Here is a 24,770-nt window from a genome sequence, read left to right on the forward strand (position 1 = left end):
CGGGTCAGTTGTTGCAGTGATTAATTAGTTTCGGTTTACATACTTTATTGCAGCCTAACAACACCCGAACTTTATTTGCCCCATCGTTCCAGCAGTGTTATGCTACGCATCCGCCTACATGCGGACGTTCTATTGTTTGTTCATTATGCAGGTGTATCCACACAGCTATGTCAGGGGCGGAATATCGCCAAAGCCACCTCAGTGAATCAGAGCCCTGCTGTTTTCACGGCATTGCCTCCATTTTCTCATCAGCATTCGCATTGTTCAGCATGCTGAAGAATATTGCTTCTGTCTTCTTGTGCCTCTTGCTGTGCCGCTGTACGGGCCATGGAGCTCCTCACAATATGTGCGATGTGGACCCAAAGACAGGTAATATATGTGTCAATGTTTAGAGACGTTATCAGGGATGGAATTTATCAAAGATTCACAAGAGTTTAGGAGGCATACGTCCGAAATCACGTTCACAATGGCCAGCTTGTTACTTAAAGTTCGAGAAAGATTTTAACTGCATCTGAAATTGAACGTGCGTCTCAAGACACTCATCAGAGCTCGTAGCAGTTAAATTAAATCGTTCTCCCTAGGATGCTTGAGACACAGTTACCTACAAGGTGCTGCACTCAAGTGTGCCACATTTCCGTCACTTCATCAGAAAAGAAGGTAAAGTTCAACTTGCCTGAAATTTTTCACAGTGAGAGCCATTTTCCTGGGGATTTTTTTAAAGCTTTCCTTGCCGACGTCGTTTGTTCAGGCACACAGGAGATAAAAATTGTTCGAACTTTCGACCCCATGCATTTTCTACGGCGTATTCCCTGTTATTTTGGGGACACTTCGTTGGCGAACGGCATCACAACGAGTTTCGCCCCATCACACACAGGTGTCGGAGGGCTTGCTCAAAGAGTTGCGGTTCCGCTAAAAAACTTCAGGAAAATGGCCCTCATTGTGCAAAATTTCAGGCGAATTAGACTATACCTTCTATTCTTATGAAGCGACGGAAATGTGGCACACTTGAGGGCCGCCCCCTGTAGATGCCTTGGTGGCTCGATGTTATTTCCTTCATTCGCTGTTGATCAGCATGTTGAAGAATATCGGTTCTCTCTACTTGCGGCTCTGTCTTCGATTGTGGGTCTTGGAGGTACTTGCAAATTGCGCGATGTGAACCAAAAGACAGGTAATACTCGTGTCCATGTGTAGAGCCGTTATCAGCGAGGAAACTGATCGCAGATTCCCAGGGGTTTAGCAGACATACGTCCACAATCACGTTCACAATAACACAATTGATCACTTTCATAATGAGGAGTGCGTCACTGAATGTGACCCTTCCATAAAAGCACACAGATAACTGGGATTGATCTCCATGGGAAGTTTGAGACACAATTATTTAGACACCTTGGTGGTTCCACGTTATTGAAACGAAACACACGCATGAGTACATTCTAGTCTCTCGGGCAGAAAAATGAATTGTTTCGATTCGCCGTGCAGCGTGGTCCGCAAATGGCGACAATGGTATTGGACATCGCTTCCGTTTTCTTCCAGAAATACGCCATATGCGTCATGGGTGATGATCCGGTGCTAACTATGCGCCCGACACATCTCACACGGCGGCTGTACTTTACGAATATGCTAATAATACAGCCTTCCCCGATCGCATACAAAGCCACGGATTCTTTGCAGTGTTAGAGGAGGCAGCAGTTCTTGCTGTCTGTGCATCCATTCTTTCCACCATCGACCCTGAGTTGCTTCGACGATATCGAGTTGTGCTGGTGTTTTTCTTCCCTTTCTTCTTTCTACGTTATGTTTTTAAGCTATATTTCTATACGAAAGAAGATATGAGAGCAATACAGGTGCCGCTTTCTTGTCGTTTTTAGCACCGTAGTACAGCCAAGCGGATATTCACAACAGATTGTGTAACTGGCCAATGATCCCCTAAAATTCATAAGCTTTGAGAAACGAAACGACTTCTTTAGCGAAATGTTATCATTAAAATGGTAATGTTGTGTCAATAGTATTCATGTAAGTCTGAGACAGAAGAAGAGGATGCAGCGAATATCGAAAGTCATCCCCCTTTTTGTTTTGTTTTCTTAATCCTGGAGCGAGCATGTTACGGACACCGCTTCCTATGTCGCTTTCTGCAAGAGCGTCGAAATATTCGGGTATAGTCCTTGCCCCGTTTGGTGCCTCAGTACCCAGGTATTCTCAGCACGGCATTCAACCGTGACAGCCTCCGCGCCATCATTCGCGGAGTAATACGAGAGGAACATGCGCGAGCCGGCAGTAGCTGTGAGTGGCCGTGCCCTCTTTGCTCCTGTGTACACTTCCATCGTGCAGACCTCAGTTTCGTCGTCGAATGTGTTGAACCAACGCCGCCTAGATACAGAAGGCTTGGTTATTGCCCTCCTTCGCTATGTGGACATATGAAGTTTGAATTCTTCTGCTACTGCGAATCGCCGTTCCGCGAATTCAAGAACTCGAAAATGATTGCAGCTAACTTGGAACCTATAGACCTGAATCTGTTGACAAAAAGAGCAACACGCTTTCCAGAAAACCAATCCTGAGAAATATATAGAGCCGTCTTACGCTTTATTTTAGAGTTTTCGCACTTAGTACGCGGGGACGTTCAGTCACTCCTCGCAGACGACGGTGGTTTGCCTCCATGGCTACGACCGCTGAAAGATCGTTTGTGATTGGCTACCGCCGTTGAAAACGCGGTCCCGATTGGCTGACTCTTAGCTGACTCTAAGTAGGCTTTTTTTTTACCAGCTCCCAATGCATAATAGTTAGGATGATCGCCTTCCACGCCGAGACTGGTACGTCACACGGGTTCGAATGCTGTCACCGGTTGTGCTATCTGAGGTTCTCCCTGGTTTTCTAAAGGCTTTGCAGACGAATGCCGGCACAGTTCCCCCTGAAGTAGGCCCCGGACGCATACTAACCCCCTTCCCCCACTCCTTCCTGATGTCCTCTCTCCATCTGTCCACATCTGTACGCCGCTCATAGCCACAGTTGTTTCGCGGCGCTAACACGGAATTAAAAAAAAAAGATGAAAGGCATCAGCAGACTTTCTCAATCCAAGTAGCGTTAGTTGGACTCCCTGCTGCCCGTCGCCACCGATGCACCGATTCGGTTCACCTCAACCGACTGAAGACCTTCGCACCTGACTAGCTTTCTTGAAGGACGCCACCTGGTTAATCTTCCTTCCTCCCGGGGGAAGTTTTGAAGCCAATTCGTCGCCATCACCGCTATTTCGCAGCGGCTCATTCTCTCTTGGCCTTCGATGCCTAAATTCGCTTCTGAGTTTCGCCTTCTCACTTTTTTTTTTCAACCCATGCGTCTTTTGAGTTGAGCTCTGCTTAGCGACTTTTTTTACGTTTTTATTTTTTTTTGTAGGCTGGATTTAGCGGCTCTTTTAGCGACTTCCTCCAGCAGACCATGAGGTCTTTAAAGGCAGTGAAAATGCGAAAACGCGGGTAAAAAATCGGTTCGTGGAGCATTGAACACTCGATGGCGTCAGTCTGATAGAACGTGGAAATAAGAAACGGCGGGAATTATTTCTGGTTCGTATGCTACTTGAAACTGCTAAAGCTAACAATATTGTTGTGCGCTCCGCCAGGAAGCCAGGTATCAGTGTCTCCTCCAAATGAGTAACGGTGCGTTGGCGTGGACTACTGAGAGATATGACAGTGCACCCTGAGCCTACCCGTGCGCATTCGGTGACGATCTCACAGGAACAGGAAATTCGACCAGCAGTGCAATGGCAAGACGCTCGTGAACGTGGTGCTCAGTGCGCTTGTAACCAGCGCGCGTCAAAGTGCGTATCGAACACGACCTCAATTCCTGTGAACCAGAGAGAGAATGTGAGTGGAAGGACAAGTCAAACGGGGCTAAGGGAGTGTTGCCCCGTATGCATTCCCGATTCTAGTCGTTACAAGTCCCTAATAGCCCGCTCTGTGTCAAATTCCACATGCTACATGATTGGAGCTTTTTTTTGTTTTTTTTTTGTTTTGTGTGTCCGTGCATACATGACAGTTAGAAAGAGGCGAATGTGCGATTGCTAACGAGCTTCCAGTTATCCCTAGAGTCACTAAATAGAAAGCAGAGTAGCGATACTGAGCCACACCGGCAAGCGACAGCGCCATCTTGGACCCGACACGGCTGCGTCGACTAGCAATGGGACGCCAATCTCCCCATTCTGCGCTGGGGAACAGCATGAAGCCGAGTCAGCTCGCAACCGGAGAACACGGTTTCGGATGGAGTGGGCTCAACATGAGCGGCGTGTTCTTGAAATGAAAAACCACGTGACACGATCAGCCCAATCCCGGCCACCGAACGGCGGCTCCGGCGCGAAAAAAGAATGCGATACTCTGTACCCTTATTTAGTGACCATAATCTTGCTGTCATATGGCTCTTTTTTACGTGTTTACAATCCGTCTTGAGACTTGTTGAATTCATGATCTCCCTTTCTTTTACTCTCATCTAATCTAATTTAATATACCCTTTTCCTCTATTGTTGCCTTTTAAAGCCGTCCGTCAGTGCAGTTTCTGCATTCAGTACTCAGTGCAGAAGTAAATAAAGCTTTCTTTTTCCGATATCATGGTCGTGAACAAATTAGAATGGGTTTCAAAGCTTCACATTAGTCGACCTAGTGTGAAGTTCCAAAGCCAGTGCAGAGTGCAGTGCACCTAGAGCACGTATTTTGTGATGCGCGCGCCAATAACCGTAATGTCAAATTGTTGAACTGGTTCTGAAGAATATCGCATGCAACCAGAAAGGCTTCCCTCCACCTCAAAGAACAATTGGAAGAAAGATGGTTGGAAAGGTAGTTGAGAGATTTATCCAGACTCCCTCTAAGACACCCGAAAATATTCAGAGACACCGCGTAACTTTTTGACCTGTGTATCCCCTACATGGTGTGCCCGCTCTTGCTGTTTCAGCTTTAGACATACGTCGGTAATGATAAGTTAAGATGTAATGGCGCATCAATAATAATGACCCCCCACCCCATATTTTTCCCACCACCTCTCAGTGTTCGAAACTCTGGATAAACCAGTGACTTACTTAGTTCTCTAAAGCTTCCAATGACAGTACTTGATGACGACTTTTAGCAACTTTTTGTCCAGGTTTGGCTAGGTTTATTAAATTTTTAGACCAAATTTAGTGATACATTCAGAGCTAAAGTGGCAACACTGTCCCGCTCGGCCCATTCTCCAGGATGAAAGGAGGAGGAGGAGAAACGCCCCCGGTGATTGAAGCACACACTGTCGCCGGACGTTGTGCATGCGAGCCATGTTTCATGTTTTCGCACATCTGTGCTTTCATGACGCTGTACTGAACAATTTATTTTTATTGCTCACTCCATCCAGCGATGAACAAAAAAATATAACAAAGGCGCATGCACATTTCGTGACACTCTTGTTTCCTTTACTTTGGCAGCGATGTTTCACGCAACAGCGATTGGACGATCTACGCACCTCATCTTTAAAGTTTGTGCTCGAATGGCCGACGACTTTCACAAGAAGCCCGATGCAAAATTCCTTTATGATGTGAGTGTGCTGAAGGATATACTACTAGGTGTTTTGATCTTCAGCATATTTTTTTACAACAAAACTAATTAGAGCTACCTAGATGCGACATTCGCAGCAGGGTTATGCAGCTGCGGGACCGAGCGTGTAGCTATAAAATTCTTACGATTGATTAATTGACTTAGTTATGTTTTATGTTCTTGACATGATGTTTTGGGTAAATACGATAGGATAGGAGAACTGGATGCAGGGATTATTTCAGTACACCGGATCTCTTATAAATACGAAGGGGTGGACGGACCCCAGTGAGAGCTGCAAATAGCGAGGGAGTGGTGAACCACAGGATCTTGCGTAATATTGGCAGAGTGGTGTTCATATTTAAACCGGCAGCGGTGGTTACCTCTCCAGAAGATCTCCAGAAACTCTGCACGTTGGTGAAGCAGGACGGCCATGAAGAAAAAAAAGACCTTAGGTGAACCGCGCATAAAAGTACGCACTAATTTATTCAGACGTAAGTAGTAACTGTAAGTAATTATTCTTTCTAAGGAAGTAACTTTCATCTGTATCTAGTTGTCTTCTTTCAGTGATGAGTTACTTTTTTGATGCCATAGGTTTTTCGCCGATAACTTCGGAGAACCACGCTTTCACTACCCATTGTCGCATGTTATTCGTGGCTTACACAACTGTCCCTTGCTGTAAAACAATGGTGATAGGGAAGGGCGCTGCTGTTACGCTACTAAGAAACACCTACGTGGTGCGTCCCCTGCATGCGGACGTTATCCTTTACTCGAGGCTACCCATGCAATGACACCCCAGTACCTCACTATGCTGGGATGTGTTCTCAGTGCCCTCGTAGAGAAGTACGGTTTAGGGCAGGTTGTGTAAAACCTCCAACCCATGGCGGACCAATCTCCTTTCGGCGATGCCGCGTGCGAACTCTACCCATCGATACCTAAAGGAATCGCGCATGTCACACAATCACGGAACTGCAAGCGCTACAAAGGAAACATGTTTTCGTTGAATGATGTGTTAGGACGTGTACCTGTACTTACAAAAAGATTACACGATAAATCTGTACACATGTTTCATGTTCCTTCTTCAGGCCGTCATGTTCGGCTGTGCCAATGCTCTTCGCTGCATCGAGAAGGTGGGAGAAGAAATACCGAAGGTGACACTTGATACTTATACATTGAATAGATTGGAAGAGCGACAAATACAAAGGATAGAATGCACAGCCATGCTTTATTAGAGAGTTTTAGTATACCGCTACCGGTGCCCGGTAGGCTACCGCGGCTACCGGTGGACTTGCTTACCGCAGTCCCCGGCTCCGGTATAACAGGGTCGTAGTATAGCGCGACTCTACCACGACATTTCACCGGTAGCGACGCACGGAGACGGGAAGGAGAGCGGCGGCGCTGCTGTCGATCTCGCCGGTGAAGCGAGCGTTAGGCTGTGCGGTATTTCGCCCCTCCGACCGGCGGCCGGTAGGACCGGGAGGCCGGTATTCCGCTCGCGCTTGCGCAGAGAAGGCATGACGTCAATACCGGCCCCACCGGTAGCCTATGGCCGGTATACTAAAACTCTCTATTAAATGTGGTGTGAAGCGGCAGACAGACAGGTTGTGTTGCTGGCGTAGTCTAATACCCGAAATGCACTGATACAGGATCCACATCGTGCGCAATCGTGATTAGGCAGCAATTGTGATGGTTTTCAGGTGCGGACAAAACGAGTCTCGGCGACAGAGATCAACAACGCAGACACTTGTCCCCGTTCGCGTACATCATTAGATTACACACTCCGAGGAGGGTTGGCGCAGGAGCAGTGGCTTCCTTTCTCCCTCACCTTCTCGCTACTCGCACTGCCGCTGCCGGGTTGGCAAGATGGCGGCGATCACAGTGGCCCGGACGAAGAAAACAACATCGAGAAACACCGGAACAGATGAAATCCCATATGTATGTATTAATTGGAATTTCTTTAAAGTAGACGTCCTGGACCAGTGTTTTTTATTTATTTGAAACTTCTGGGAGTATTGTACAAAGCCTCCACCAGACGGCTGCAAATGAAAACCAAGATCATGAATGTGAAGTGCGGACGGTACGGCGTGCCCAGCAGGATTGCGGACCGAGCCCGATTGTCTGCGACAGTGCGTTTTGGGTATAAGAGCTTGTCGTTTGTAAAGTGCACTCAGGAAGTCATACATGTGACAGAGGACGCGAATTATTTTTAATTGGTTTGTAGCAGTAAAGTTGCAGTAAAACCGCTGGAAGCGACGTCTGAATGCGAAAAATCCCCAATTTGTCAGGCAACAGTGATCTATGTTCCCGACTGGCTTGCTACATATGATGACTACGTAGCCGACACCTAGTCGCATGCACTGTAGCGTAGAGTTGCGTTGTTTGTGGCGACTTCGCAACTGTTGTCCCCAATGTAGTTTAGCAGCAGTATTTCACGAGCAATTCACATCCAGTGTTTTCCATAATGTTGTCCACAATGTAGCTTAGTAGTCGTACATGACGAACAATGCGCCCTTGTTCATGCACAAATTAAGTGTGAATGTAAGTAGGAAGTGTGAAAGCTTCTGTGAGCTTTAGTGAGAGCCATGCTTCAGAGGCACGTTCTGCTTTACAATTTGTGTATTCCTGCAATACAAATCGCATTACGGGTGGGTGACGTCTACGACGCCTTCAAATTCCGAATATAGGTTCTTCACTCGAACATGTGCTTTATATGGCATGATATTGACCCTTATCGTGGCTGGTGCTGGACTGGTACATGGAAGACTTCCTGGGTAGGTGATCACCACGTAGGTGATCTGAAGATTGCAGATTCAAGCCCTGTCGAGAACGGCGGCATCTTGGCTGAAGGGTACATGTTGCTGTCACCCATAGCCGACATTAAATGTGGTGTGCCGTGTGTCAAGATTTCGCTGCACGTTAAAGAGCTTTCAGGAGGTCCATATTAATCGACAGACTCGACCACAGCGGCGTCGCTCATGATCGCAGTTGTATCGCGTCACAAAGCCCGGGATTATTAAATTAATACTCTTACATGAATACTTCTATCCTTTTTTTTCAAGGTAAATTGAGGGTCAACTGATGATTCTCTGCTTCCTTAATTCGCATCGTCATGAAGCAGTAATACGTCTTATTAATTTTTTTTCTAGTAACACCTTTCCTTTAAGGTGATTCTGCCAACTAATGTCGCGTCTAGCTAGACATGACAAGTGCTGACCAACCTTTATTGGAATCCCCGATAGGAAGCTTGGAGAGAGAATGCAATCCTTGGAGTATATGTTCAGCTTCGTCCTCAGAGTCTCAGCTTTGCAAATGACTGCACTTTGTAGATCGATTAACACACTTGAAACTTACAACTAATTCAGTAGCGTTCTTTTCTTTTGTTGTTGAACTTTATAATAATGATTGATTTTTCCTCACAGTATGGAAAGTGTATCATGGAACTGTACTTATCCAACTGGGTGAGTATATTGTCCAACATGTGTCCGTACATGTTGCCAGCGGTTTATTGTGTTTGTGCATGTAACGGAAGCAGTACACAAGACACAACAAATGTAAATGGAGACAAAAAAAAAGATGTAGTCCCCCTGGGAGATACAATGTCGAATAGATATTTTCTAACCAGAGGCCTTTTGCTCATCCTTCAGTGTTGCAACATCGCAGTGCGCATTTGGTGTGGTGTTTAAACACACCAATAGGTGAACAAGAAGTAGCCTCGCATCAGCATGGTAGATAAGGGTAGGTTGGGTGGGGTTAGGTTAAGTTGAGTTGGGAACACGTACTGCCCACCCACGACAACTGATCAAGCCCAATGGACTGGGATCTAGTAGACGCATGTAGCAGCGTCAAATTTGCTTGAAGAAGTGTCACTACCATGATGTGAGTTGTGTTCATTTTTTTTGTGCTCTCCACGGGTAGTCCAAATTTGCGAATTCACAATATTCATCTTGCAATGATGCTCTACATCTTCTGAAACTTCTGCCGTAATAACATGAGCAATAAAACATTAGAGCCTTAGCAGGACATTTGATCTGCCTAGTACCTCAATGTCAGTATGTTCGCTGATACGTTGAAGTAATTGGCACTATGTTATTTTGCAGACGAGAATGGCAGAATTGGATGACCATGACAAAAAATTGTTTGTCAAAGCTGGGGTAAGTGAACCAATTAATATACAGGCAATAGATTGAGCATTCTGACATGTAAAGTCACAGTCCTCCCCCAATCCGAAACTAAACAACTTTCTCATGGTACAGTGAGTCATCCCCCTAAACATGTTAATGAGCAACAAATTGTTTAAAGTTGAATTTTAGAAACAGCAGTGCTGTGTCTGTCATTCACATCACGTTCCTATTTCGGCAAGCAATCAAGCCACCTACTGGAAGCAAAATTTTCGTGTTATGTTTAACCATATCTCAATACGGTCCTCAGTGAGCTTTGTTGCTTTGTGTTGGTGGCAGACTTTTCTGAGTTGCACAGTGTCCATGCAGTGTGCCTACCAACCTGGAAGGCCGAGAAATATCAGGGAATTTGCAAAAAAGCACCTAAAGTGAGGGAAAATCACAGACGTGTGTTGTGGCAATGAACAGCAAGAAGGAGTGTCGTTCAGGGGATGAGCGGCAACGCGTGCACGTTGTCGCGAGTAGAACAACTTTACTTTAAGATGATGAATGGGGAGTTTCATCACCAAGGGTGCTACTCTATCCATTTGCTAGTGGAGATGTGTTGAATGAAATAATGAGCCCCTTCACAATAAGGATAGAAGTCCTATTGTGTCCTAAAAGGTCAAATGAGGTTGGATATGCGTTGGTGGGCTGAATTCGCCCACGAAGCAAGCAATTTTGAGAGAGAGAATGGGGGAGAGTCCAGCTGACTAAGAGGCCCCAGAGTGTGGTTCAGGGAGTTTGGTAGTGTGAGGAATGAAGAAGAATGTGCTCCTGATGCTCTAGAGCACGGCAGTGACAGCATCTGGGAGAGTCAACTTGTCTACGACAAGCCACTGAGCTGCAAAGCCACATCGAGTCGCATTCGATGAATTAATGCAGCACTTTGTCAAGACGACAAGCTGAAATGTAGAAAACTAGTGCATGATCAATACTACTCAACAGAGAGAGGTAACATTTCCTTGCGTTTGAGGAACACATAATACGAAGAGGATAACACAAGGCTGAATCATGTGTTTGTAGCAGCCATATTCGCGCGACAATACTGCGCGGGATCTCCTCACGCTCAGAAATAAACTAGCAGTTCTGCCTACCGCCCTGGTCTGATCAGTCGTCTCCTACACTGGTGACCCGAACGTGATCATGGACAGCAACGCAACGCAATCCTTGGTTTCCTCCTTCGCCGTACGACTGCCGCGTTTTACCCGTTCACGACCGGACACATGGTTTCTGCAAGCAGAACCATAGTTCACCTTGGTGCACACCACATCCCACGCAACGAAATTTCACCATGCCTTGTCCGCCCTTCCCGAAGACATTCTCGTCGACGTAGCAGACATCATCAGCAGTTCCTCCGCTGGCGCTTCGTACGACGCCTTGAAGATTGCCGTCGTCGAGCGAACCTCTCCCTCTGGCCGCCAGCGCTTGCAAGATTTTGTGCTGAACGAGCCTCTTGGCGACCGCAAGCCCCCCCAAGTTTCGCGGCAAATGCAGCATTTTATCTCAAGCTCCAACTTGGACCCCAAGCTCCTCCGCGAGCTTTTTCTTTCTCGACTCCGTCCGTCCGTACAGCCGGTCTTATCCGCTTCGGACAACAGCGACGCTCGCAGCACACGCCGACGAGGTAACGAAAATTGCTTTCTTGCAAGCTTCTGCGCGCACTCTCTCTCCAGTTGACACCACCCATCCGCAATCCTCACCCGAACCCTGCGGTGCCTTCAGCTCTCCAGCGGCGCCATCGGAAAACTCGGAACTCATCACATTACGGATGAAATAAGGCGGCTCGCTGATGCCTTCAACACGTCCACGCGCCGCGGCAGCCACTCTCCTAGCCGTGATGGACAGTCCCGCACAACGGTACGCTCTCGAACACTTCCATCGTCATCCAAACTTCGTCCAGTCTACTGGTTTCACCATCGTTTCGGCCGCAGGGCACGACGTTGCCAATCACCATGCTGATGGCAGGGAAACTTCCCCGGGGATTCCTAACGGCGACCAAGAAGCCTCACTCAACGCGGCAAGGTCGCTTCTTCTATCTAAAAAATCGGTGGAAGCCAGAATTTCCTTGTCGATACTGGTGCTGAAGTTCGTGCTCTCCCAGCCTCTAACCAAGATCGACGGCGTACACCTATCATGTGCGTGACCGCAGTAAATGGTTCCCGTATTGCAGTGTACCACCGCCTCTCCTTGCCTCTGGATTTCGAGATACGCCGCGTCTTCCATTGTGTATTTCTGGTAGCTGACACTACGCACTGCATCTTAGGAAGCGACTTTCTAGCGCACAATAATTTTTTTGGTCAATGTTGCTAGGTGTATGCTGCTTGACAACCTTACAGGCCTCTCTGTGAACAGCGTTTCGACGTGCATACCACCAGCTGGTGTTACTAAGCCCCGCCCCCAAGACACCACCTCTGCGGAGCTCTTACGCGAGTTTCCATCCTTGACTTCCCCCTGCGACTGGACGAAACCCGCCAAGCACCCTGTCCTGCACCGCATACCCACGCGGGGTCAACCGGTCTTTGCCAAAGCACGGCGTCTGAGTCTCGAGAAGCTGGCTATTGCGCGGAAGGAATTCGTCCATATGCCCGCTCTCGGTATCAGACCGTCTTCCAGCCCTTGGTCAGCACCTCCCCCCCCAAAAAAAAAAAAATACTGGAGACTGGAGACCATGCGGGGACTATCGCGTAACATTGCAGCACTTCCCTACCGCTACCCTCTTCCCCACATCTCGGACTTCACAGCCGGCCTTTCAGGAGCAACAACATTTTCAAAAATACCATCAAATGCCCATGGCCGAAGAAGACATCGCGAACACTGCGATCGTAACACCCTTTCTGCTCTGCTTTTTGAATTCCTTCCGATGCCCTTCGGCCTACGAAACGCCGCGCATTCCTTCCAACGGCTTATCGACAACATCACGCACGGCCTTCCTTTTATATTTGCCTGCCTCGACGATTTGATGGTTGCTAGTGCTTCTCCCGACAAACATACAGAGCACCTTCGCACCTTATTCCGACGTCTGTCTGACCATGGATTGCTCATTAACGTCGATAAATGCGAGTTCAGCCTGCCTGAGCGAGAATTTCTGTGCCACAGGGTCAACGCCCATGGAATTTCTCCGCTGAAGTAGGTCCATGATTTTCCCTTGCCCACCACCATCAGCCAGTTCCGCCGGTTCCGGGACATGGTTAACTTCTACCGTCGTTTCGTCCCCCTCTGTGCTGCAATTCTGCGACTACTAGAAGAACTCCGAAAGGGACATACGATAAACTCAGCAGGTCTAACGTGGCCTCAACAGGCCCTCCAGTCGTTCCGCATGCAACGGAAGCCCTCGCTTCAGCCGCGTCCTTAAGTCATCCAGTAAATGGAGCTCCTACATCCCTCATGGTTGACGCATCCAAGCGAGTCACGGGCGCGGTGCTACAGTAGCGTATTAACGGCCGCTGGCCTTTTTCTCGAAGAAACTATCTCCTGCGGAAGAGGAATATACACCTTTGGTCAAGAACTTCTCGCCGTATTCGCAGCGGTTAAACACTTCCGCTACTATCTCGAAGACAAGTCATTCGTCATCCTCATGAACCATAAGCCGCTGGTCTATGCGTATCAACATGGAACCTCTCGCTATTCCCCATCCGAAATCGGACACCTCGCCTTAATAGCTGAGTTCAACGCTGAATTCAAGCACGTTAAAGGAATTCAATTCGTCCTTCCGCCTGCAGCCTGTTCACTTTTCTGGTATCCAAGAGCATGTCCTTTGTGACACGGCAACCGGTTCGCCCCGACCATTTGTACCGAAAATGTTCAGTCGTCGGTCTTCTCATTGATTCATAACCTTTCCCGTCCTGGAGTCAAAGCCACACAACGTTTGGTAGCCACCCGTTAAGTTTGGCCATCGATGAACTCCGACATTCTTAACTGGACGCGATCCTGCCCTGCATGTCAGCGGGCAAATATTCACAGACACACGGTATCTACCCTGACGACCTTTCCCTTACCTGACTCAAGGTTCGCCCAGGTGCACATAGACATCGTCGCTCCCCTGCCTCCGTACCATAACAACATATACCTGCTGACGTACGTCGACCGTTTCACCCGATGGCCGGAGGCGGCCTCGATGCATGATTCTACAGCCAACACTGTCGCGCAAACATTCATCTCAACTTGGATCTCCCGTTTCGGAGTACCATCTCATTTGATCACCGACAGGGGAAGTTAGCTTGAATCCCGACTCTTTTCTTCCCTGACTCGACTTCTTGGCACCACCCGTTGTCGCGCTACAACCTACCACCCGTGCGCTAACGGCATCCTCGAACGTTTCCATCGTCACCTCAAGGCCGCCAGAATGTCCTACGACGACAGCCCAAAATGGAGTGAATACCTTCCCCTCGTGCCGTTGGGCATTCGTGGTCAGACCTCGTCTATGGGGCCTCCCTTCGCCGTCCAGGCCAGTTCTTCGACCCCAGCCGCTTGACGACCTACAGTTGACAGCAACAGACTACGTTGGACGGCTTCGCGACCATTTCTCCCGCGTTCGACCCAGTGCCCCTCTAGTTCCTAGTACCCGTTAGACCTTCGTTCCACCCCACCTCCGATCCGTCTCAAGTTTTTCTGCGGACTGACGCCCTACGAAGGTCTCTACAACCCCCTACTCTGGACCACAACACGCGATCGAACGCCATCCCAAATACTTTGTCATCGACCACGGTGGTCGTCGGGAAACGGTGTCCATCGATCGGTTGAAAGCTGCTTCCACCGAATCAGACACTCAGCCGCCCTTCCTTACAGCTTCCGGCTCCAACCCCACCTGTCAGCTACACCTACCTCCCAAACCCCTCAGGCGGGTATCCTGGAGCGACCTTGTTGCTTCTGGTGGAGCCCTGTAGCGGCCATATCCGCGCGACACTACTGCGCGGGATCTCCTCGCGCTCAACAATAAACTAGCAGTTCTCCCTATCGCCCTAGTCTGATCAGTCGTCTCCTACATGTTGTCCTCCTCGTAGTGTGTGTTCCTGAAACTCAAGGGAATGTTGCCACTTTATAGAGTACACGGGGTCGCCTGCACCTCTCTAATTTGCTCACCGCTTAATAAACGACCCGTTTATTACGAAGTATCCGTATCAAAATGCAGCAGCAGGAATGTTACCACTTTATAGAGTACACGGGGTTGCCTGCACCTCTCTAATTTGCTCACCGCTTAATAAACGACCCGTTTATTACGAAGTATCCGTATCAAAATGCAGCAGCAGGAACCAAGTTCCCTTTTATTTTTGTCAGGGAATTCGCTTCAAATAGCCAGTGAAGACCTCGATAAGTCAAACAATTTAATGACTGCAACTTGCTAGACACATTGTGAGCCAATAGGTCTTGCTTAGGTCACATTGAAACCGAAACCTCTGCGTGTATCCAACGCCACCAATACCAACAAAGCCTGCTTCATCACTCCAAACAGGTGCTTTGTCTTTTAGTTCGAAATTATATCAACAAGGGGATGTATGACATCATCTTCCTCCTCATACGCCCACTTTGGAGTTATAAACTTGTGTGCTTTAGTGCAGTCATACATATGCGCCATCGTTTTTCTTGTATATTCTATGGTTTTGCATTAAAGGAGCTATAAGCTCTACCAAGCTAGCACGCCGACTACGTCGGTTGGCGACAAGCTCCTTCTCTCACCAAGCGTGAGGAGTCAGAAGCAACGTAAAGAGCCATACAAGTAAATATACCACAATCTGCAATGTTTCGGAGATTTCCGGCGTACGAATAAGAAAACTAGGTGGTCGAAATTCCGTCCGTAGTCCTACTCTATGGGACGTGCACCATGTAGCCACACATATGTTGGTGAAGTCACCTAACGTGTCAATGTACACCGTATTATTATTATTCATGCATTAAGAGTCACATTTAATTACGATACGCTTTCAACTATGGGGTCCGAATAGGTCTAAATGTGTCACTTCATCCCAGTCAACAGCGACTGTTGGTGGAACGTATAATCTACGTTGTCTAATGTTGACTAATGTTGAACAATGTTGAATGTAGAATGATAACGCTGAACCAACGCTGTTTCAAATGTACTTGGTCAATGGTAAATTGTGAACGTAAAGAAAAACGTTGATTTTTCATGAAAGAATCAACTGTAGTTATACGCAGCAAATAGTTGGGTTGGTTCTACATTGTACCTTCAAGATATTGTCAACCTTTATCACAAATGGAAACCCGTTGCTTCTTCAGTGCGCACCCAATTGTTTCGCATTGTATTTTATTTTTACGTTCCATTGTGCCGTTCACGTGTAGAGTAAGGCCTGTATGACGTGCTATTTATATCACTCATGCTGCCATTACTAATAATATTTATTTGTTTTATACCCTCATAGCATTACACTTTTTTACCTGTATTTGTAAACGACTCATCACGAATCGCAGGTAAACAAATAAAAAAAATACCTTTTCCACGCCATTATAATGATCGGTCACGGAGGTTGAGGGACATAACAATAAATCAATTTCCCAACAAGGGCGAGCCGAGCGCAACTACGTCTTCCTCGTCGCCATCGACATTCTCCAACCGCCGTTTCAAATAGTCGAGGGCTCGAGGCTGGCGAGTGGCGAGGCGCGTCGTCGTGACAGTCCGGTAGGATGGACATTCATTTTGTCACAGGGAAAGGTCTTGGGAACGTCAGCATCGTGCGTATTTTGTACTGCAATCTCTGAAGCATCGAGGCAGTACTGGCCAATGCTGTGAACAATTATGTTGAGCGTAGCAGCGAATGCCGCAGTGTGCGAGAGGCAGCGTTTCTTTGTTCTCCGCCCTTCAAGTTTCACAGGTGAGTTTTCTTTCTTCATTTTGCCTCACTTAAGATATGGGCGTCCTTGTTTTCTCAACGAGGACATGTGGTAGAAGTGTGGTGCATAACAGTTTAGTTACCGAAGTAAACAGCTTTGCGTCGTTTTCTGGACCTGCAGAATCTGGTTGCGTATCCTGAGAAATTTATGCGAACTGTGGGACTGTGTGCGGTGTGCATGTGTGATATGTATCCGAATATTTATTTAATATGTTCTCATGATATCCTAGTTGGGTAAGGTTTAATGTTGTCTGGTTTATGGCTGCTGTAAATGCCTTCGAGTGTTGACATCAGTTTGCAACAGAGCTTTACTCCATTGTTGAAGTCGCACGTTCAAACAGTACGTGGCGCAGTTATTTGAGATGTCACAAGTTGCAAAATGCAGATATCTTTGTTCACATCTCTTCGAATCATGCACTATTTTATAGGTGCTCGTGATATCTTGTACTGGGAGTGGTGAAAGCAGCGGTGGCCTATTCTATGAGCAGTCTGATAGTACAGATAAGATCGGCTGCAAACGAAATGAGTTGCCTTTCCACATCTGACTGTACTGTTCTCCAAGGTTCCTTGTGTTTTTGTATAACCCCTAATCTGGTTGTTGAGTGAGCTCTGCTCGTAGTTTTGTATGAACTAATAGCTTCTGTTACAGTTCTCAGAGCTCGAACTGCATGTGATTTCGTCACATCGATAGACAGCGTCAATCATGTGTAAAGGACCTGGTGTCTCTCTATAACAATGGAGAGCACGGCATAATCCATAAGACGAAGACATCGCTTGGACATGCCAGTGATTAGGCTGCTTCCGCGTCACACCATCTACACTCCGAAAGATGCTTCGGTAGGGGTCATGTATGTGTTCCCAGTGGTTGTAGAGTGTCTGTTTTTGACGTCTATTTATGGTAGCGTTTGAGCTGCTATCCTATGTTATTGGTTATCTTTCAGAGATGACCGTTGCGAAGAGGCGTAGCGGCCATGCATGTGATTATTATTATTAAGATCATTATCACTGATTATCTTTTTGTACATGTTTAATTATTGATTTAAGATTTTAATAAACAAGCACATAAACGGTCATTATCTTATTGAATATTAATTATTACACATTTGTAGTATTGTACTTGGACAAGGTTTGGGGATACCAGCGCTTTTGCCCCAGCAGAAGTGAAGTAGCATAGTAGGAAGAGGTAGCAGTAGACGACGTAGAATAAACAGTAATTCACAACATTTGGTGAACGTTCTATCAACGTAGAAAAAACAACAGTCAACGTAGAAGTAGCGTTATAAAATTATAGTACATTCTACGTGCTTTTGACGGGACATTTTCTACGTAGAATCTACGCTGCACGCTATCGCAGATTCTACGATGGTGTTGTAGATTTGCAATGTTATTTCAACGTTGATTCTACATTTCGTGGTTGATGATGATGATGATTAAGGTTTTTTTGGCGTATTAGCGACGAGGGCCATAGTGCGCCAAGACAATGGTATGGATGGTTAGCAGTTTAAAAGGATTATTTCAATTTAAAAAAATATTAATAAAATAAAATAAAAACAATATATATGAGCTTAGATGTGCTTTAAATACCCAGTGTCTCTTAAAAACTTGTATATATGGCTAAAATCGACTAGAGGTTCATCACCGAGCAGAAGAGCAGGGTGAAGAGGGACCTTGTATCTGTAAAAGAATGGAAAGTGTAGGTGGCGATGATGTTCTAAAAGTGGGCATGTTATGAGTATATGTAAGACAGACAGGTCTGTTCCACAGTGAGGGCACTGAGGCGTGTCGTCCCTTCGTAGCAAATGCCCATGCGTTAGAAAACTGTGCCCAAGCCTCAAACGGCTCGATAAAACTTCATGGTGGCGGTTTTCAAAATCTTGTGTAGGTTTGCATAGGCGAGGTTTTACTGTATGCAGTTTGTTTGTTATCTGCTTATCCCAAAAAGCTTGCCAATCCGTGTGGATGGCTTTCTTCAGTTGCTGCAGCAAGTCGTTAAGTGGAATTTCAAAAGGAGTTATATCGTTGCCTAAAGCAGCAGAGGCAGCGCGGTCTACTTTCTCATTGCCGGAAATTCCGACATGGCTGGGTACCCAGCACAGTCTCAGCTGGAACCCTTTTTCTTGTATAATACTGGCCAGGAATTGTGCGCGTCTTGCCAGGAGGTTTTTATGTGATTGAATACTGCAGATGGCACGTAACGAACTCAAAGAGTCTGTGTAGATTACTGCGTGTGTCATGTGTGTTTGTAAAACATGGTTCAGTGCTATGATAATACCATAGAGTTCTGCAGTAAAAATTGAAAATACATTGTTTAGGCAATGTGCCTTTGTGCACGAGCCACATACCATAGCACATGACACTCCTGTGGAAGTCTTTGAAGCGTCAGTATATATCTTGGTGTGGTCTCCAAAGCTCTCCTTGAGAATCAGAAATTCCTGCTGGATTTCTGTGGTGGGTGTTTCCCTTTTATTAAACTTTGCAAGTGAAACGTCATATGCAACTGGTGGTTGCCAGGGGGGAGTCAACTTACTGGCAACCAAGGAAGGTGAGTTGTAACTGAAAAAGCCATAACATTCGACGTCTCGTTGTACACGAATGCTGAAAGGTGGCACAGCTCTGGGTTTATTAAGAAACAGTTGTTTGAAGTTGCTCTGTGTCACTGAAGGAAACGAAGGATGCTGAGGGTGGCCTCTTATTCTCAAACCATAGGACAAGGTAATATACGATCTTCGCCTCTCTAACGACCACTCATTTGCCTCTGCGTACAGACTGTAAACAGGGGTGGTTCGGAAAGCCCCCAGCGCCAGTCGCAAACCAAGGTGGTGTACTGTGTCGAGGGCCTTTAGCGTGGACGGTCGTGCTGACCCATAAGCAGGGCATCCGTAATCCATTTTAGAGCGGACTACAGACCGGTAAATGCGAAGGAGTGTTTCCCGATCAGCACCCCACGACCTGTGGGATATGACCTTGAGTATATTTGTGGACTTTAAGCATTTGTTTTTCAAGTTCCTGATGTGTGCCCCAAAAGTAAGCTTTCTGTCAAACACAACACCGAGGAACTTCTGTTCAGTGCATACGGGCAGGTTTTGACCATTGATGCATAGTATCGGGTCTGGGTACAGACCCCTTCTCCTTGAAAATGGAACACAAACAGTTTTCTCGGGTGAGAAACTAAATCCGTTTTGACATGCCCATGTAACCAATTTGTTAATTGTAAGTTGGAGCTGCCTTTCGCATGTACTCAAGTTTGTTGACGAATAAGAAATCTGGACGTCATCAACATATAAGCAATAGGAAATAGACGGGGGAATTGCAGCAGCTATTGAATTCATTTTTATAATAAAGAGAGTAACACTAAGCACACAGCCTTGGGGAACTCCATTTTCCTGGATGAAAGGACGTGAAAGAGTTGTCCCCAGTCGGACCCTAAACGTCCTTCCCTGGAGGAAATTCATCAGGCAACGTAGGAGTCGCCCTCGAATGCCAAGCGCATAGAGATCCCTGATAATACCGTAGCGCCAGGTGGTATCATACGCTTTTTGGAGGTCAAAAAACACTGACACACAGTGATGCCGTCTCACAAATGCCTCACGAATTGTGGATTCTAGTCTAACTAGATGGTCCAACGTTGAACGTGCAGGTCTGAAACCACACTGGTAGTTATTAAAGTAGTTATTGTCCTCTAGATAGTAGATCAGCCGGTTATTGACCATTCTTTCGAATGTTTTACCGAGGCAGCTAGTTAATGCAACAGGTCGGACGCATCTTTCCCGGGCTTTAAAAAAGGAATGACTGTGGCTACTTTCCATGCTGATGGCATCTGTCCCTTGTCCCAGACGGTGTTGAAGAACTTCAGTAGATGCTCTTTGGAATCATCGGACAAATGACTAAGCATTGGATATGCAATGCGGTCTGGTCCAGGAGCGCTGACTTTTACTGAAGCCAGCACTCGTTGGAGTTCCACCATGGTAAAAGGCTGGTTGTACTGGTAGTTGTCACCACCCGTAATTGGAATTGTTTGCCTTTCGGCTTGCTCCTTAATACGCAGGAAGTTTCTATCATAATGTGAGGAGCTCGATACGTCAGAGAAATGTTGACCAAGGACGTTAGCCTGCTCTTCTAGGCTCTGACACGGGATGCCATTAACCTGAAGCAGGGGAATGGAAAAACTAGTGTAATCACCCTTAATTTTTCGAAGTCTATCCCACACAACCTTTGACGGTGTTGTGCGCGTTAACGAAGATACAAAGTTACGCCACGACGTCCGTTTTGCTTGTTTTCTGGTCCATTTAGCCCTGGCTCGTGCCCTCTTGAATGTCAGGAGGTTTTCAGGAGTGGGGTATCTGCGGAAGATACCCCATGCTCTGTTTTGTTGCTTTCGTGTCTGTGTGCATTCATCCGTCCACCAAGGTTTGGGACGCTTGGGGGAGCCGGCCAGATGTCTGCGGGACAGACTGTTCAGCGGCATTTATGATGGCCGTTGTGACAAACTCGTTTGCCTCTTCAATAGACATGTGTTCAAAATATGAAGAAACAAGCTTTGCCTCGTTCTGGAAAAAGCTCCAGTCAGCCTCTTGAAGTTTCCACCTTCGCGGTCGCGTCGAGATGGAATTTGTAGGAACACGAAATTTCAAAACTACCGGGAAGTGGTCACTTCCACGAGGATTCTGGTCCACGGTCCAGTCCAGACAATGGAAGAGGGAAGGACTGCACAGTGAAATGTCCAAGCAAGAAAAACTTTGTGTTGAGGAGTTGACGTATGTAGGCAGCCCAGTGTTCAAAATGCAAAGGGACCTTGAAAGAAGAACTCTCTCCAACATTTTTCCTCGCGTATCCAGTCTTGCGCTGCCCCATAAAGGATTGTGGGCATTCAGGTCGCCCAGAATCATGAATGGCTGTGGGAGTTGATTACACAAGTTTTCAAAATCTCTTTGTTCTATTAATTCTGATGGGGGAAGGTACAGTGAACATATAGTGAAAACCCTATCGAGGCACACTTGAACAGCAACTGCTTCCAACCCTGTAACAAGTGGGATTTGTTTTACAGACACAGATTGCGGAAGGACTATAGCCACACCTCCAGATGCACGTGTGGTATTTGTACGGTCCTTCCTAAAAATAGTATGTCTGCGGAAGGGATTGAAACTTTGTTCCTGAAGGTAGGTTTCCTGTAAACAGAAGCAAGCTGCAGTGTATTTTTCAAAGAGATCGTGTACATCATCTATGTTAGTGTAGAGGCCTCGACAGTTCCACTGAAGGATTACCTGTCCCATAATGAAAGTAGTGATGAATAAAAACAAAGAGAGACTGTACATTATGTAGGAGGTGTAACCCTTGGGGGGGGGGGGGCTGCTTGTGTTTCCCTAGGGACGTACTGCCCCTGCCTCGGCCTCCTTTTTTCGTTCTTTGTTCCTTCCATGGGGAAGGATTGGGGGGAAGGCTTGACGATGATTTCTGCGACATGCAGTCATCATCGTCAACATCCATCGTGTGTGTGGCAGCCTGGGATGAGCCCCCTGTGAGCCCGTCCCAAACTGACAGCTCGCCATCAACCTCCGTAGAGGTTGTGGCCGCTACTTCCCGGCTGCCCACCTGAGCAGCTGGTGCCAGCGGAAGCAAGCTCTCCGCAGGCTTTTCTTGTGTGGGGCGAGTGTGGGGTGGAGACCCAGAAGTCTGCGTCTCCACAGATTTCCGCAGTGGTGCCACTCCCCGGCGCACCACTTCGGAGAACGTGCCTTTTTTGGCAAATTCTACCTGTGTTTTTGCGTCTTTATACGAGATATTCTGCGTCACTTTTACTTTGAGTACTTCCTTCTCTTCCTGCCAACGGGGGCAGGACCTGGAGTAGACAGGGTGGCTCCCTTTGCAGTTCGAACAGCGGACTTCGTTTGCACAGGATTCTGCAGAGTGGTCCATGCCAGCACATTTTGGACAGATCGCCTGTCCTCGACAGACCTGCGACACATGTCCAAAACGCTGGCACTTGAAACAGCGTCGCGGATTCGGGATATACGGACGTACATGGCAATTAAGATACCCTGCTTTGATGGTCTGAGGAAGCCTGTGCAATTGAAAGGAAAGGACAATGTGTTTCGTCGGGATGTCTTTACCATCCCGACGCATCACAATTCTCCTTGCTGTCACAACGCCTTGGTCTTTAAGTCCTTCCTCGATCTCAGTGTCTGAGCAGTCAAGGAGTTGAGACTCTGAGATGACGCCCTTCACGATGTTAAGTGTTCGGTGTCTGGTCACAGTGACTGATATATCAGAAATTTTATTAAGTGAAAGGAGAGCGGAACTTTGTTGCCTTGTGGTCACTTCAATTTGTAGATCTCCTGTGGTCAGCTTTCGAGCATTATAAGATTTCCCTATTGTCTTTTCTAACTCTCTTGCAATCGTGAATGGTGATACCTTAGCCATAGGTTTGGTCTCATCTTCCGAGTGGACTATGAGGAACTTCGCAAACCAAGGTTCAGGAGTCAAGTCGAGGATTTGCATAGCTGGTGCATCGGTGCAGCGCCTCTTTTGGCGCTGATCATGTTTTTTTGTACGAGAAGAATCCATAAAAGAGAAGACTGATTCAGTGCAGGAGGTGTGTCGCCCACCATCGAGCCCAACGAGGGAACGTGTCCCACACGCTAACACTTGCCTCTGCACTATACCCAAGTGCAGCTTCTGGAGAGTGAAAGACTGCCCAAGGTTGACCCTTGCCGCCAAGGATGGTGAAAAGAGGAAAAGGAGAGAAAGAAGGAGACCAAGGAAGAGAAAGTAATGAAAAGGGAGATGGCGACTAACTGAATAATCCTGGCCGGGCCTTCCAGGACCACCCGACTATGGGAAGCAGGGGCCAAAGCGGTGTGTTGCTTTCCCAGAGAGGCCCCGAAGGGTCCAAAACAACCTCCGGGTCCACTCAACCGCCAGGATCCCCCTTTCCCCAGACACGGGAACGCCACGCACAGCTATACGTGGGGGTCTCCCTCCTGCGGCGACCCAACCGTTGGTGCAGGAGGGGGCTACTGCGGCTGCTGCCGGGCGATAGGGGCGCCACTTTCCCGACGCCGGGACATTTCGTGGTTGACTGGGATGATATGGCAACGTGTGTAGCTATACCCCAGTTGAAAAAAAAAAAACACCAGGCTGGTCTGGTGTTTCCCAGTGTGTCCTGGTATACGCGTCAGACTCCTTGATGTGTCCTGGCGTACGCGCCAGCCTGTTGTGATGTGCTCCGGCGTGACGATGGTACTGTTGTGGTGTGCCTGTGCTACATACCAGCCTGGTGTAGTGAGCTCTGGCGTACACACCAGCCTTGTGTGGTGTGCTCTAGCGGTCACACCAGCACTAGTCTGGTGGGACATAGTTATATATCCAATTGTATTCTGTATATGCGAGAGATATCGGAATCCATATGGCGTATCACATCATTACGGAACGTCATAAGGCCCCCTATACCACTCAGCAGAAATACGCCGCCAGCAATATCGCAACACATTTACACCGTTGTGATGTCCGACGCATTTACAATGTTGTGGTGTGCCCTGACGTACACACCAGCCTGGTGTGGTGTCCCGTAGTGCACACACCAGCATTATATCCTTCTGGGATGTATCTATATATCACATCTTAATATATACAACTGATGTGGGGATCCATATGCCTTATTACATTGTTGCTGAACACCATAAGACACTATATGATCACTTAACACAACGACATACGACAGCAATATTGGAACGCATTTAAAAGTGACTCTTGTGACGACGAACCGGTGCCCGCTGCCCCGGACACGTAACACGGTCATCCCATCGACAGCAAGAACGACTACGCGAGCAGGACTGCGCCAGCACGCCGGCTGCAGTCTGTAACCGGAGAGCCGGGTACGCATGGTAGCCGGGTCTGTGTGGTTTCCTAACGCACATTCCGATTTTGGCATGGCGACGTTGTCGTTGCTTTGAAAGACTGGTACGGATTGTCGGTGAGGACCTCAACCAACAATGAAGTTCGTATTTGCCTGTTGGTGCATGTGTCTATTTTTGGAGTCAAGCAAACAACACAAAAACACAGGTAAATTGTGTCTTCCTTACATCCACACGGAACGAGTATGTTGGTTCCATTTCTAGCTCTTTGATAATATATTTGTTACAGAATAGCAGCAACGGATCGAAGACCACGACCGGCACAGTACGTGACCTGGTGCTCGAGTTGCCAGACGCTGTAACAGAGGAAAGATGAATAAACGG

The 24,770-nt window shown here is 47.3% G+C and overlaps 1 protein-coding gene across 1 annotated transcript in view; it reads left to right on the forward strand.

Annotated features, from left to right (window-relative positions):
• The first annotated feature begins 6,619 nt into the window (after positions 1-6,619).
• The window catches only part of LOC135373964 (uncharacterized), a 61,884-nt gene continuing 43,733 nt past the window's right edge, over positions 6,620-24,770 (forward strand). The window contains exons 1-4 of the mRNA XM_064606994.1: positions 6,620-6,685; positions 7,232-7,469; positions 8,954-8,992; positions 9,632-9,685. Coding sequence (XP_064463064.1) covers positions 7,398-7,469; positions 8,954-8,992; positions 9,632-9,685 — 165 coding nt within the window. The 5' untranslated portion in view covers positions 6,620-6,685; positions 7,232-7,397. The remainder of the gene's footprint in view (positions 6,686-7,231; positions 7,470-8,953; positions 8,993-9,631; positions 9,686-24,770) is intronic.

This window comes from Ornithodoros turicata, unplaced genomic scaffold (assembly GCF_037126465.1).
Source record: "Ornithodoros turicata isolate Travis unplaced genomic scaffold, ASM3712646v1 Chromosome36, whole genome shotgun sequence".
In the NCBI taxonomy this organism is placed as follows: Eukaryota; Metazoa; Arthropoda; class Arachnida; order Ixodida; family Argasidae; genus Ornithodoros; species Ornithodoros turicata.